Source organism: Mesocricetus auratus, unplaced genomic scaffold (genome assembly GCF_017639785.1).
Source record: "Mesocricetus auratus isolate SY011 unplaced genomic scaffold, BCM_Maur_2.0 Super-Scaffold_100007, whole genome shotgun sequence".
In the NCBI taxonomy this organism is placed as follows: domain Eukaryota; kingdom Metazoa; phylum Chordata; class Mammalia; order Rodentia; family Cricetidae; genus Mesocricetus; species Mesocricetus auratus.
In genome coordinates this window covers 7378654-7392248 of record NW_024429191.1, presented here as the reverse complement: position 1 = coordinate 7392248, position 13595 = coordinate 7378654, and the positions used below count along the sequence as shown (strand labels likewise).

The window sequence follows — 13595 nt, the reverse complement described above, 5'->3', positions numbered from 1 at the left end:
CTGTAACTCCAGTTCCAGGGGACCTAACACCTTCACACCAATGCACATAAAATAAAGTTAGATAAATTAAAAAAAAGAAAGAAAGAAAGCAGACTACACAAGCCACGGAGAGCAAGTCAGTAGGAAAGTAACTAAGCAGCATTCCTCCATGGCTTCTGCCAGTATTCAGGCATCTGCACTGGTCTGCCCTTAGTGTCCTGACAGGACATGTCCTCAGCTGCAGCCACTAAGAGCATCCCTGTCCACATTCGCTACCTTCCCTTTTAAAAGGGGGGCCTTGCCCCCCCCGTGTCTGTCTGTCTGTCTCTCTCCCTTTCCCTCCCCTCCCTCTTTTTCTCTTCCTCTACTCTTATCCCCAGGCACTAGTCTCTGCTCCCCTCTCTGCCCCCTTCTCTCTCCTCTTCCAATAAACCTCCCATGTGAGTCTTGGCTGTATGGCGTCACTTCCCTTCGTGGCTTTGTTTTTTTTTTAATCACAACAGCTTCTGTTTCAGTTCCTGCCTTGGGTTTTGGCTCTTGACTTCCCTCAGTGATGAATGTGACCTGGAAGTTTAAGATGAAATAACCCTTTTTCTCCCCAAGTTGCTTTGTCAGTGGTGTTTTATCACAACAGTAGCAACCATGTGAGCCTGAAGATCTGAGTTTCAATCTTGGAATCTATGTAAAGGTAAAGTAGAAAACCAACTCCATAAAGTTGTCCTCTGACCTACCCAACTTGTATACCATAACATAAGCAGAAAATACAGTTTTTTCTTTTTGGTTTTTTGAGACAGTCTCTCTACATTAGACCTGGCTATTCAGGAACTCGCTATGTAGACCAGGCTAGCCTTGAATTCACAGAGGTCTCCCTGCCTCAGTCATGCACCACCACGCCCGGTCATTTTTGTTTTTTTTTAGTTAAAAAACGGGGGTGGGGTGGGGTGGGGACCAGCTGAAGAGATGACTCAGTAGTTAAGAGCTGTGAAAGAGGACCAGGTTTAATTTTCTTTCTTTCTTTTTTTTTTTGGTTTTTCGAGACAGGGTTTCTCTGTGGCTTTGGAGGCTGTCCCGGAACTCACTTTGTAGACCAGGTTGGCCTCGAACACACAGAGATCCGCCTGCCTCTGCCTCCGGAGTGCTGGGATTAAAGGCGTGCGCCACCAACGCCCGGCCCAGGTTTAATTTTCAACACCTGTAGTCACACTTTTTTTTTAACTACCAGCTCATAGACTTCTTATTAGTTATGAAAGTTCAACTTACAGCTTAGGCTTGTTCCTAACTAGTTCTTGTAGCTTAAATTAACCCATTTATATTAATACACACTCTATCACCTCCCTTCCATGTCGCACCAACTGTTTCCTCTCTGTGTCTGCGTCCTCTTCCTTTTCTTTCCCTGGAAATCCTGCCTATACTTTCTGCCTAGCTACGGGCCCGTCAGCATTTCATCTCACCAATCACAGCAACACATCTTCACACGGTGTACAAATACCCCACAACATTCACCCGCATAGAGGTTCACAACCATCCTTGACTCCAGTTGCAGGGGATGGATCCATTGCCCTTGTCTGACCTCCATGAGCACCAAGCATGCACTGTTTCACATATAAATATTCAGGGAAAACACACAAAAAAGAAAATGAATATATACCGAAAAATAAACATGGAAAGGAATGGAAAAAGATACCCAACATCCAGTCTGTATGGACACAACATCCCTCCTTGACATGTATGCATGCTAGCAAACAATCTAATGAAAATTAGAATTTAGATTCTAATAACTTATCACTATCTGTAAAATTGCAACAATGTATCCCACCAGTCCAAGAGGTAGTAAGGAGATGCAGATAGGGGGCATGCTGGTAATCTCAGCACTTGGGAGGCTGAGGCAGCAAGGTTCCAAATAAAAGGTCAGCCTGGGTTATATAGACTATCTGAAAAATATATTAATAGCTCTGAGCATGGTGGCATTTGCCTTTAATCCCAGCGGCAGGTAAATCTCCATGAGGTCAACCTGGTCTATATAACCAGTTCCAGGCTAGCCAGGGCTACATAGTAAGACCCCATTTCAAAACAAATGTCTTTTTTTTTTTAAAGGTAATTTTATTTATTTATTATGTATACAGTGTTCTACCTGCATGTTTTGCCTGTACACCAGAAGAGAGCACCAGATGTCATTATAGATGATTGTGAGCCATCATGTGGTTGCTGGGAATTGAACTCTTTTTTTTTTTTTTTTCCCCGGTTTTTCGAGACAGGGTTTCTCTGTGGCTTTGGAGGCTGTCCTGGAACTAGCTCTTGTAGACCACAGGCTGGCCTCGAACTCACAGAGATCCGCCTGCCTCTGCCTCCCAAGTGCTGGGATTAAAGGCGTGCTCCACCAACGCCCGGCTTGGGAATTTAACTCTTGACCTCTGGAAGAGCTACTAGTGCTCTTAACCTCTGAACCATCTCTCCAGCCCCTCAAAACAAACATCTTAAACACAACAACAAAATAATAAAGGAAATGGATGTGGAGAGGAGAGAAATATGGGAAATTTCTATATTATCTGCTCTATTTTTCCTATAAAACAGCTCTAAAATAGTCTGCTAAATAAAAATAAAATTGTGTCAAAAAGGGTGACTCATGTCTCTAATCCCAGCATTCAGATGTGCAGGCAGAGGATCACCTTGAATTTGATGCCAACTTGGATTATACAGTGAAGTTCCAGATCAACTTAGGCTACAGACTGAAACCCTGTCTCAAAATATATTTTGAGGGGACTAGAGAGATGCTCTTTCAGAGGACTCAAGTTCATTACCAGCACCCACACGTCAGTTTATAACCATCTGTAACTCCAGTTCCAAAAATCCAAGGGCACCAGGCACCTATGTGGTACACAGATACACATACAGACAAAACACCCATATACAAAAAAAAAAAAAAAAACAATAACTTAAAGCAAGTCCATCAAAAAATTAGACCAAATATAAGGGAAACCAGGTCAGTGTTTGCTCTGTGCATAGCCTGAGTCTGGGTGCCTGGGTGAGATCAATGAGCAGCCAGCCTCAACAAGGCCAGAGTTACGTCTAAGGGCTACACTCCCTAGCCAGAGTTGTCGCAGGAAAGCCAGAAGAAACCTGAGTTGAATCTCAAAAAACAAGCACAAGACAAGGTGGCAAATCAAGCAAGATGCTGAGCTAGGAGCCTGCTGGAGTCGATGTGAGGGTGGGAAGACACATAAAGGAGCGGGTAGAAGGGGTACAGGGGCAGAAACGGGGCTGCAGGAGGCAGAGTGACTGGGGAGGGTCTGGGCAGCTAGGCCTGCTAGTGCAGTCAGGGAGGCCCAGGGCTCTTCTGGAAAAGCTTTCCCAACTACACTTTGCAGCAGGCACAGTCTAGGGTCCACCACAGCCAGGGCTCCCGGGGCCATGTGACATGAGACCAGACACGAGGGAGAGGAGAGGCAGACTAGGAGAGTAAACACAACCAGAGCTAGACACAGGACAGGACAATGACAACAAAGGGCAGAGAACAGCTTGAGATTAACAGGGGAAAAAACAGAAGCAAGAGACATACAGGACAGGAGAGATGGGAAGTCTCTAGCCAAGGTGAAGGGCTAGAGAAATCACTTGTCACTCTGCAGGGCTAGAGTTGCTGAGGAACATTGGACGCTGACATTCAGATGCTAACCCTGCCACTGACCAGCTCTGTGACCTGAGCAGACTGAGCCCAATGACAAGAATGTAGCGGCTGCATTTTCTCACAGGAGGGCACTGGGATCCGGCATGCAGCATTGTTCTCGATGTGCAATGAGTGCCACACAGAGCCACTAAGGCTGGGTGCAAATCAGTTCCCAGTAAGCTAGCCTTGAGGCTGTTCTGGACCAGGCAAAGGACCTAACTAGGCAGCCGGGAACTCTTAGCAGACCAAGCCCTCCATCTGTGATGCCTGTTCGCCCTCTAGCGGCCTCGGTACTGTCTTGAAGCAAGTTGGATCTTATAGAAAGCCATTTGGAGAAACTATTCAGGCAGTGGTACAGCTTTCCTGATATACCAAAGACAAAACCAAACAGCCCAGACCAGCAGGAGGCAGCACAGGACTTTCCTCAAGCCCCTTTTAAAGGGCTTCAGGTGGCACAGGGAGCTCAGACACACCTATCCTGACTCAGCGCTCTTCAGCCCTTATCTTTGAGCATACAAGGTGTGAGGACTCCCTGACCATATGACCTAGCCCTATGCTAAAGTTTAAGGCTGCCTGCTGCCCATTTACCTTGCATGCTGTGCCCACCAGGGCTCCATCCCGGCTCCAAACAGCACTCTGCACCAAGTCCTTGTGGGCCTCCAGCTCTGCAGGGAAACAGCCAAGGTCAGACACCAGGTAAGGAGGGCACCAGGGAAGCAGAGGAGGATAGGCCTGCCTCGGGGTAACCCCAGCAGCAAAGTCAGCAGCAAAGATGATTTCAGCCTGGAGGCGCGGGACAGCAGCTCCACCCACACATGCTACAGTTGCATCTAGAGGCTTCCTTCTTTAAGCCTGCCCTCATCGGGATATGCCTGTATTTAATAACCCGAGATTCCCTGCCTCCCAGCCTGGCTCTCACTTCCCATGCTCACCACACACATCCACTATGCCTCCCTCACCTCTGCTCTTCCTTACCCCTCCTTCTGCAGTTTGGGGTTTGGAATATGATAGGAGCTTACTGGAAATGGAGGGAGGGTGATACACTACTCATTACAAAGCTTTAGAATGTGTCAGGCAGTGGTGGCGCACGTCTTTAATCCCAGCACTCAGGAGGCAGAGGCAGGCGGATCTCTGTGAGCTCGAGGCCAGCCTGGTCTAACAGAGAGTTCCAGGACAGGATCTAAAGCTACAGAGAAACTCAAACAAAGAAAGCTGAGAGATGGCTCAGAGGTTAAGAGCACTGACTGCTCTTCCAGAGGTCCTGGGTTCAATTCCCAGCAACCACATGGTGGCTCACAACCATCTACAATTCAATCTGGTGCCCTCTTCGTCTGGCATGTAGACAAACTGTATCTGTAATAAATAAATAAATCTTTAAAAAAAAAGAATGTATACTATGGAGGCTGGAGAGATGGCTCAGAGGTTAAGAGCACTGACTGCTCTTCCAGAGGTCATGAGTTCAATTCCCAGCAACCACATGGTAGCTCACAACCATCTGTAATGAGATCTGGTGCCCTCTTCTGATGTGTAGACATATATGGGGGCAGGGTGTTGTGTTCGTAATAAATAAATAAATCTTAAAAAAAAATGTATACTATGTGCCTATCATACTATGGAACTTTTTTTTTTTTTTTTTTTTGGTTTTTCGAGACAAGGTTTCTCTGTGGCTTTGGAGGCTGTCCTGGAACTCAACTCTGTAGACCAGGCTGGCCTCGAACTCACGGAGATCCCGAGTGCTGGGATTAAAGGCGTGCGCCACCAATGCCCGGCCTACTATGGAACTTTTTTTAGGGTTCTGGTGATGGAATCCAGGGCCTTAGAAATGCAAGGGAAGCACTCACACTGAGTTGTGCCCCACCCTACTAAAAACACCAACAGAGAAGGGAAGGGCTGTCCAGATGGGGGCTGCCAGAGAAGGGCAGCCCCTCCCGAGTGGCCGTACCTGTCAGGGGCTGCTGCTTGGCCACATCCCAGACCTTCACAGCCCTGCTGGCTGTGCTCACCAGAACACCATCTGAAGTAGGATGGAACTGCACTACTTCCACTGGCAGCTCCTCAGGACCCAATACCACGCCAGGCACAGAGGGAAGGGTGTCTCTGGCACCCTGCAACCGCCAGAGCTTTATCTGAAAGAAAGACCAAGTTTGTTTGTTTGTTTGTTTTAAACACTTTTTTTAAATTTATTTATTACTTATACAGTGTTCTGCCTACATACCAGAAGGGGGCACCAGATTGAATTGTAGATGGTTGTGAGCCACCATGTGGTTGCTGGGAATTGAACTCAGGACCTCTGGAAGAGCAGTCAGTGCTCTTAACCTCTGAGCCATCTCTCCAGCCCCTAAAGACCAAGTTTGTAATCCAGATACTAGTACCCTTGCTGCTACAGTCAGGCCTGCCCAGAGTTATTCTGGACCCAGCAAGCAAGGTATCATGCTGAAACAAGGTTAATACATTAGAGTCAAGGATTTCTACCTGTTAAAGGGTTTGGGAGCCACATATCCCATTATGGACAGGAGGGAGGGAGCCCAACTCAGGGAGAGCAGGGTGTGATCCGAGGATGGCCTGTGAGTGTTGGCAGGGTTCTGTAATGTTCTATAGCTTCACGCACTACCCCAGCCTGTCTTGTGCCCCCCCCCAACCCGGCAGTCATGCATTGAAAGGGCAGATCACAACAGCAGCTCTGAGCAGGCACTTGGAGCCAGCAAGGGCATGAAATAGAGGCCAGGACCCGGAGCCCCAGGCTATAGAGGGTGGGTCATAGACAGTTCCTCCAGCCAGCTCCACTCACCGTTCTGTCAGCTGAACCCGAGGCCAGGAGGAAGTCATCAAATGGAGAGAAGTCCAGGTCAGTTACCAGATCTGTATGGAGGAGCAATCAGATCGTTGAATGTCCCTTTCAGACCCAATGAGATCCTTCCAGAGCTTCAGCAGTGACACATTCACCCACATTAAGAAGCCAAGTTCCCTCTGGACACTGGACACTACAACACATATCCTAATGAGTCCTTGGGCTGTTGTTTCTGTAGACTTATTTATTTATCTGTGGTTTTCAAGACAGGGTTTCTCTATGGCTTTGGAGGCTGTTCTGGAATTAGCTCTTGTAGACCAGGCTGGCATGTGTGATGTGTGTAGTCTGTGTTACTTCCAGCAACAACTGCATAGTTAAGAGTTAAGTAACTTCATTTGGTATTTAGTTTGGTCAGTTGGGTTTTTGTTCTTGGTGTTTTTGTTTTGTTTTGTGCTGAGAATCAAACAGGGCATCGTTTATGCTAAGCACACACTCTACTACCATGAAGCACATGCTACCCAGAGTTGAGTAGCCAGAACAGAAACTGTATAGTCTCTGCATCCTAAAATATGCACTGCCTTGAACTTTACAGAAAATGTCTGATGGCCCTTACTCTACATAATAACACTGGATCACACAGTACAGTATGGAATTTTTAATCTTAATTTTTATAGGGTATATGGGTGCTTTGCCTATGTGTGTATGTCTGTATACTACTTGCATGCCTGATGCCCACAGAGACCAAAAGATGTCAGGTCCTTGAAAATGGAATCACCATACGGGGGTGACAGAAATTGAGCCTCAGGCCTCCAGAAGAGCCAAAAGTACTCTTAACTGCTAAGCTATCTTTCTAATCCCCTCTCTGCTTTTGAAATAAATTTTTATTTTCATTTAGTGTGTATAAATGTTTTGCCTGCAGTGTATGTATGTGCACCACCCATATTCAGCAACCAGAGTTCAGAAGAAGGTATTAGATTCCCCTGGAAGTGGAGTTACAGACAGTTGTGAGCAGCCATGTGGGTGCTGGGAACTGAATCCCAGTCCTCTGCAAGAGCAGCCAGTGCTCTTAACTGCTGAATCACCTCTCCAGTCCCTCTTTCTTGTGCTGTTGAGATTGATTTTTGTTGTAACATGTAAGAAATCTGTTTTCTAATTTTGTCTAATTTTTTTAAACATAGTCCCATGTAGCCCAGGCTCAACTCAGATTGATGTATTGCATATATTGTTGGGAATAACCTTGAATTCCTCCTCAAATGCTGTCATTAAAGAAGTATGTGCCACCATATCTGGCTTGTTTTTTTCATCTAACTTCAAACACTGCTGTGGTTGCATATGCACATTTATATTTTTAATTCATTTACTTTAGTATATGTGTATTTATATGCAGGCAGGCATATGTCATGGCAATATGTGAAAGTCAGAGAACAACTCTATTGAATAAGATCACTACTGTCTTTTTGTGAGATCCAGTGATCAAACTCATACCATCAAGCCTGCATAAAAGAGGCACCTCGGGGGCTGGAGAGATGGCTCAGTGGTTAAGAGCACTGACTACTCTTCCAGAGGTCCTGAGTTCAATTCCCGGCAACCACATGGTGGCTCACAACCACCTTGAATGAGATCTGGTACCCTCTGCTGGCCTGCAGACAAAAAGGCTGTATGCACAATAAATAAATAAAATACTTAAAAAAAAAAAAAGAGGCACCTCTTCAGACAAGTGCCTCTACCTAGACACGTAGTAGTGGCACATGCCTTTAATCCCAGCACTTGGGAGGCAGAGGCAGAGGCAGGTGGATCTCTGAGTTTGAGGCCATCCTGGTATACAGAGAAAGTACCAGGACAGCCTCCAAAGCAATACAGAGAAACCCTGTCTGGAAAAAAAAATCAACTCTTCATTTAAAACAAGCAGTACACATGGTATCCATATGACATCTCAAAACTTTTCAAAGTTTGGATTAGTGGGCTGGAGAGATAGTTCAGCAGTTAAGAGCACTGACTGCTCTTTCAGAGGACCTAGCACCCACATGGTGCTCACAGCCACCCGTAACTTCAAGAAATCTGACAACTTCTTCTGGCCTCTTCAGATACCAGACATGCATGTGACGTACACGCATACAGGCAAAACACCCATTTGCATAAAAATTTATATAAAATTTAGATTGGGCTAGGTGTGGTGGTACATACTTTTAATCCCAGCTCTCAGGAGATATATAGGCAGGGAGATTTCTGAGTTCAAGGCCAGCCTGGTCTACAGAAGGAGTTCCAGGATAGTTAGTGCTATACAGAGAAAACCTATCTCAAAAAAACAAAGCATGGAATGTAAAAAATAAGTTAATAAAAAAATAGAATCAAAACAAAACGAATTTAGTCTGGAAAATAGCCAGAGGACTCTACATAAATCTTGGCTTTTATTATTGACCTTCTTCATCATCATAACTGACACTGAACAGCATCCCTACTTTCAAATCTCCCTCTCCCTACCCAGCCTAAGGACTAAGGAATTGTCTTCTTCCTTCACCCCAGGTCTTCAACAAGAGAGATCTAGCCCGTAGGACAACAGCTATGGAGACAAAGCCAGCTAGGCCAATGCCTAGGGGATAGCAAACTTTCCCCAAAATGGGCAGGCCGCCGGCAGGCTGCTAGGGACTCCAGAAACAGCTGCAGCAGACAAAAGTCCTTTAGAGCCCATTAGAGCCACTTCCTTGGATGGCTTTTAGAAGCCAAGGAGCCTTGGAAATGAGAGGTGTCCTGCTGGACTCCAGAGAACACAGGGCTAGGAGCCATATGAGGTGTGTGTGTGTGCCGGTGTTCTCAGGTAAGATATCTGGGAGTGCAGGACTGATACTGCACACCCTTCTCCTGACATGCTGATGAACTGGAATACCCAGCTTCCCTCCTCCAGGTCAGAATCCCAAACCAGGTGCAGCTTTCTGACCCCAAGCACCTTCCCGAACACAGTGAGGACAAGAAGCCACAGGCAATGGAACCAAGTATGAATCCCTAGGCCCAGGCTTCCTCAATGAAGCACCACTCACCCGAATGGCAGCCAAGGTAGGCCACATGCCTCTTGTTCTCTCCATGGCCTTCTTGAGATATGATACCCAATACACCTATTAAACAAACACAGGGTTCCGACTTTAGCTTAATGGGTGCAATTTACCTCCCTTCGAAGGACTTCAAGAGGAGAACAGACCCAAAACCATGTGACCTCCCGAAAGCCTCTACCAGTTGTCACTTTCTTCGTGACTTTGACGAGTCCTAGTTAAACTATCTGCAGTGGATGTACAGAACACTGGAAAAATGTTTTCTTTTCTCACTCTGCAGATCACATGAGAGGTCAGCTGTGAGCTGTCAGCTACTATTCCTACCATCTTCACCAGAGAAGCAAGTCAGAAGGAAGCAAGAGAAAAACTGAAGATCAAGTGAGATGGTTCACACCTATAATCACAACACCTGGGATGCTGGGGCAAAGGAATCCTGTGAGTTGGAGGCTGCCTTGGGCTATAATGTGAGCCTCTATCTGGAAAAACTAAATGAATGGGAGTTGGGGCGGGGGTACAGAGTGGGCGTGGACAGTACTTGTTAACCTTTGGACCCAGCTCTGCTTAAAGTCTGGAGTCAGCCAAAACAGTATTTATCCTGTGCTTAAGTTGGTTTGTCTGTGTTGTCATAAACAGCCAAGGGAGTCCCAACTAACACAGGGCTTTATTTCATTTTTTTTAAAGGTTTTCTGTTTTGTTTCCTCTTTGAGATGGGGTCTGGGTAGCTCAGGCTGGTTTACATATATCTCACAATCTTCCAGACTCTGCCTCCTGGAGCATAGACTATAGGCCTGGTGCACCACACCTAGCACATGACTTTTCAGACCTTCATTATAACCAATCCCAGCCACCCAAGGCCCACATAGAAGGAGTGGAATTGTCTGTGTGGATGAATGAAAACAGAAGCACCGGTTTCTTTCCTGCTTGGCTAGAAGAGCCATCATGACTTATGGACAAGCACATCTTACACAAAATCTATCTAACTGCTGTATGTTGACCAGTGCAGAGGGGAAGGCCTGCCCCTTCCCCCAGGCCAGGCTGTTCCAACTCTCCAGTGTGAATGGAGCGTGCTCTTCTTCCTATGATGACAATGTCTGAAGCTTTCTCCCATGCTTCCTTCCCTACCTGGGCGGTCAGAGTTGAAGGCAATCAAGCTGCAGCTTGATTTGATGTGGTTCCCACATGTGGGGGTAGTGCCTGCACGAATGTCACTGATCCAGGCCTGCAAATTAAGAACAAGAAAGATGGTGTCAGGTCTCTGCTCATGCATAGAGAGGACCATAAAACAGGAAACTCCATCTTCTGTGTGTGTCTATACGTGGGTGCATGTGTAAATGTGGAGGCCAGAGGACAACCTCTAGTGTCATTCCACAGGGGCCACCCACTTTGTTTTTAGAGACAGGGTCTTACCCAGAATATAGAACTTACAAATTCGGTGAGGCTAGCTGACTCCAAATGCCCACCCGTCTGTGCGACTGTTTGGTGAGTATAAGCATATATCATCACCTAGGTTCTAGACACCAAACTCATGTTTTCATGCAAGCACCACAAGCAGGTTACTAATCTTCATTTCCTCAGCCCTAGGCAACTCCATCTGAGTTCTGCACCATCAGGGAAGTATTTCTTTGGCTGTGGAATTGGACTTTTTTGGGTCTGTCCCACTCAGTCCTTTAAAATATACCAAATGTTCTTGAAATAATCTAAGTAGCTAAGAGGGTGATATTATTCAGCAAATCGGTTCCCTAATAAGGAGGAGGAGGCTGTCAGAAGGAAGTACAAGTGTCTGTGGGGATACTTCCTTCAAAGAGGGGGAAGGTGACAAAGAAATGACAACCTAACAGAAGCTGGGCTTGGCTTCTGCAGATCCTCTGCTGAGGGCTCTCCTAGGTCCCAAGGACCCCTTGAGAACACTCACACCCATCGGGGAGAAGGCAGAGTTGGCTTCCTGGGAACATGCTCTTCCCTTAGGTGAGTGAACAGGCAATGATGTGAACACCCCCACATGTGGGGGAGAGGAAGAGCTCCTGCCCTGCAACTGAGATCAGCAAGGCCCCCGTTTCCTCTGTTGATGTCGTCTGCTCTGCGATGCTCCTTGCCTCACCGACAAAGCACTCGCACTCCCTGGCACACCCTCTTGCAGCATCACCACCTGCATTTCCTACTTTATTGGCCATTTTCCACCCTGAAGAACATCAGTACCGCACGTCTCTTTTCCTTCCTGATTCACGTTTACTGTACCGTTGCAGACTATGACCTGCTCTCCCACCTCCAATCATATAAGCTGTCTGAAGTTCTCCCTGAGGCCCCTAGTTCCCTGGGCCTGTCTGTTTAACTTGTTGGGTGGAGGTCCACACAGGAAGAAGTCCCTGAAGGTCTCCCACACCCCTCCAGGACTGCACTCCTAGGAATGGTCTTAATTCAAATCTAAATACTAAACACTTCCTCTCCAGCTGTCAAAGGCTCCCTCCACACTGTACTCATAACAAAACCTAACTTCTTCCTCTCAGGACTGCCCTACACTATCCATCACCATGCTTCGCATGACGATTGTCCTCTGTCCACCCTGGCCCCCTTTCCATCTCCTTGCTGGGCCTTCTCTTACTTCTTACCCTTCTGGCCTCAGTTGAAACCCACCTCCCAGGCAGTGCTCTCCACAACGCTATTAGGGTTAACCCCTACCTCACACTTTACATCATAGCCCACCACACACCCCCGTGTTCTTCGGTGCACTTATACAGTGCTTGCTGAAGCCGGGCGTTGGTGGCGCACGCCTTTAATCCCAGCACTCGGGAGGCAGAGGCAGGCGGATCTCTGTGAGTTTGAGGCCAGCCTGGTCTACAGAGCGAGTTCCAGGACAGCCTCCAAAGCCACAGAGAAACCCTGTTACGAAAAAAAAAAAAATACAGTGCTTGCTGGCCGAGGCTTTTAAGTGCCACAGGGGAAGAGAAATGCCATAATGTTCACTGTTCTAAGGTACAAAGAGGATAGATACTGTGCAGAGAATGTAAACGGAGCGTGGCTGTCATAACTTGCTTTGGGCCACTAGAGGTCAATTCCTGAGCCCAATTATCCAAAGACATTCCAGGCTTTCCAAATAACGGGAGACAGGCAGGGGCATACTCGAACATTCTGTCCTTCTCCACACTTTCTGTGGGATCCACCTGCTCTAGCTTCTTCAGGCCCCAACCGCCACCAGTAGCATCACCCTAGTAAGAGAAGGCTTGCGCCAGTAGAGGAAGAAAAGCCGGAAACCCAAGGGAGGAAGCTTGCCTGGCCAAGGGGCCCCCTCCCCAGATGACACGCTCATTCTCACTGAGACCGCAGGGAAGGGGTGCATCTCTACACAGCCCGGCCCTAGGCAGTAAGGAGAAGCCCCACGTCTACAGTTTCCCAGCCTGGCTACCAGCAAGGCCGACCGGAAGCAGAGGCCTGGACGCAGCTGGGAGGGCTGGGAGGCTTCCTGGGGGGTCTCGGGGCAAGTCAAAGCGGACAGGCCTACCGGGATCACCCAACGGCCAGGGCGGGTCACTAGAGCTCCGGACTCTGTCCCCTAAGCAGTGAAGGGGCGGCCTGGGCTCTGGCGCTCAACTGAAGGGAGCAGTTCCGGGTGGAAAGCTCGGGGTGGGGCGGGGTGGAGGGTCTTCGCAGCCCAGGGTGTGCAGTGCGCCGGCTGGCACAGGAGGATGGAAGTCATCTGGAGCCAGAAGTAAGGGAGCGGGGTCCGCGGGCCGGGCTCACCTCTCGGCGGGACGGCCGGGGCTCCATGTGCCGATACTTGGACACCTTGAAGCGGTTCATGGCGGCTGGGAAAGAGCGAGTTCAGCCTCGACGACCAGGGGCGTCAGCTCTCAGGTGCACGATATAGGAAGCTACGCTAGACTCCCGCAGCCTGCAGCCCCACCCGCCCGCAGTCCATGGAGGACACGCCCCGACATGCTGCTATCCAATCGGGGGCTCCTGCGGCTCATCTGGGCACGCCCCCGCATCTCCCTTCTTCCGTGCGACTGTCGCCAGCACCACCTCTCAGCCAATAGCTGCCAGGCCGCCCTGAGAAATCACGCCCTGATGCCTGAGGGACCACAGAACCAGCAGGAGGTCATGTGAGCCACAGCAAGTCCTGCCATTT

At 48.1% G+C, this 13595-nt stretch overlaps 1 protein-coding gene across 2 annotated transcripts in view; it reads right to left on the bottom strand.

Moving 5' to 3' along the window:
- LOC101843348 (mitochondrial import inner membrane translocase subunit TIM16) overlaps positions 1-13383 on the bottom strand; it is a 61597-nt gene extending 48214 nt beyond the window's left edge. Inside the window, exons 1-6 of one of the 2 annotated variants that reach the window (XM_005081668.4) lie at positions 13208-13383; positions 10595-10691; positions 9464-9538; positions 6429-6499; positions 5583-5766; positions 4229-4305 (exon numbers count right to left, since the gene is read on the bottom strand). In XM_005081668.4, coding sequence (XP_005081725.1) covers positions 4229-4305; positions 5583-5766; positions 6429-6499; positions 9464-9538; positions 10595-10691; positions 13208-13267 — 564 coding nt within the window. In that variant the 5' untranslated portion in view covers positions 13268-13383. The remainder of the gene's footprint in view (positions 1-4228; positions 4306-5582; positions 5767-6428; positions 6500-9463; positions 9539-10594; positions 10692-13207) is intronic. The other variant, XM_005081667.4, reaches the window with a different exon arrangement.
- Positions 13384-13595: the final 212 nt, after the last annotated feature.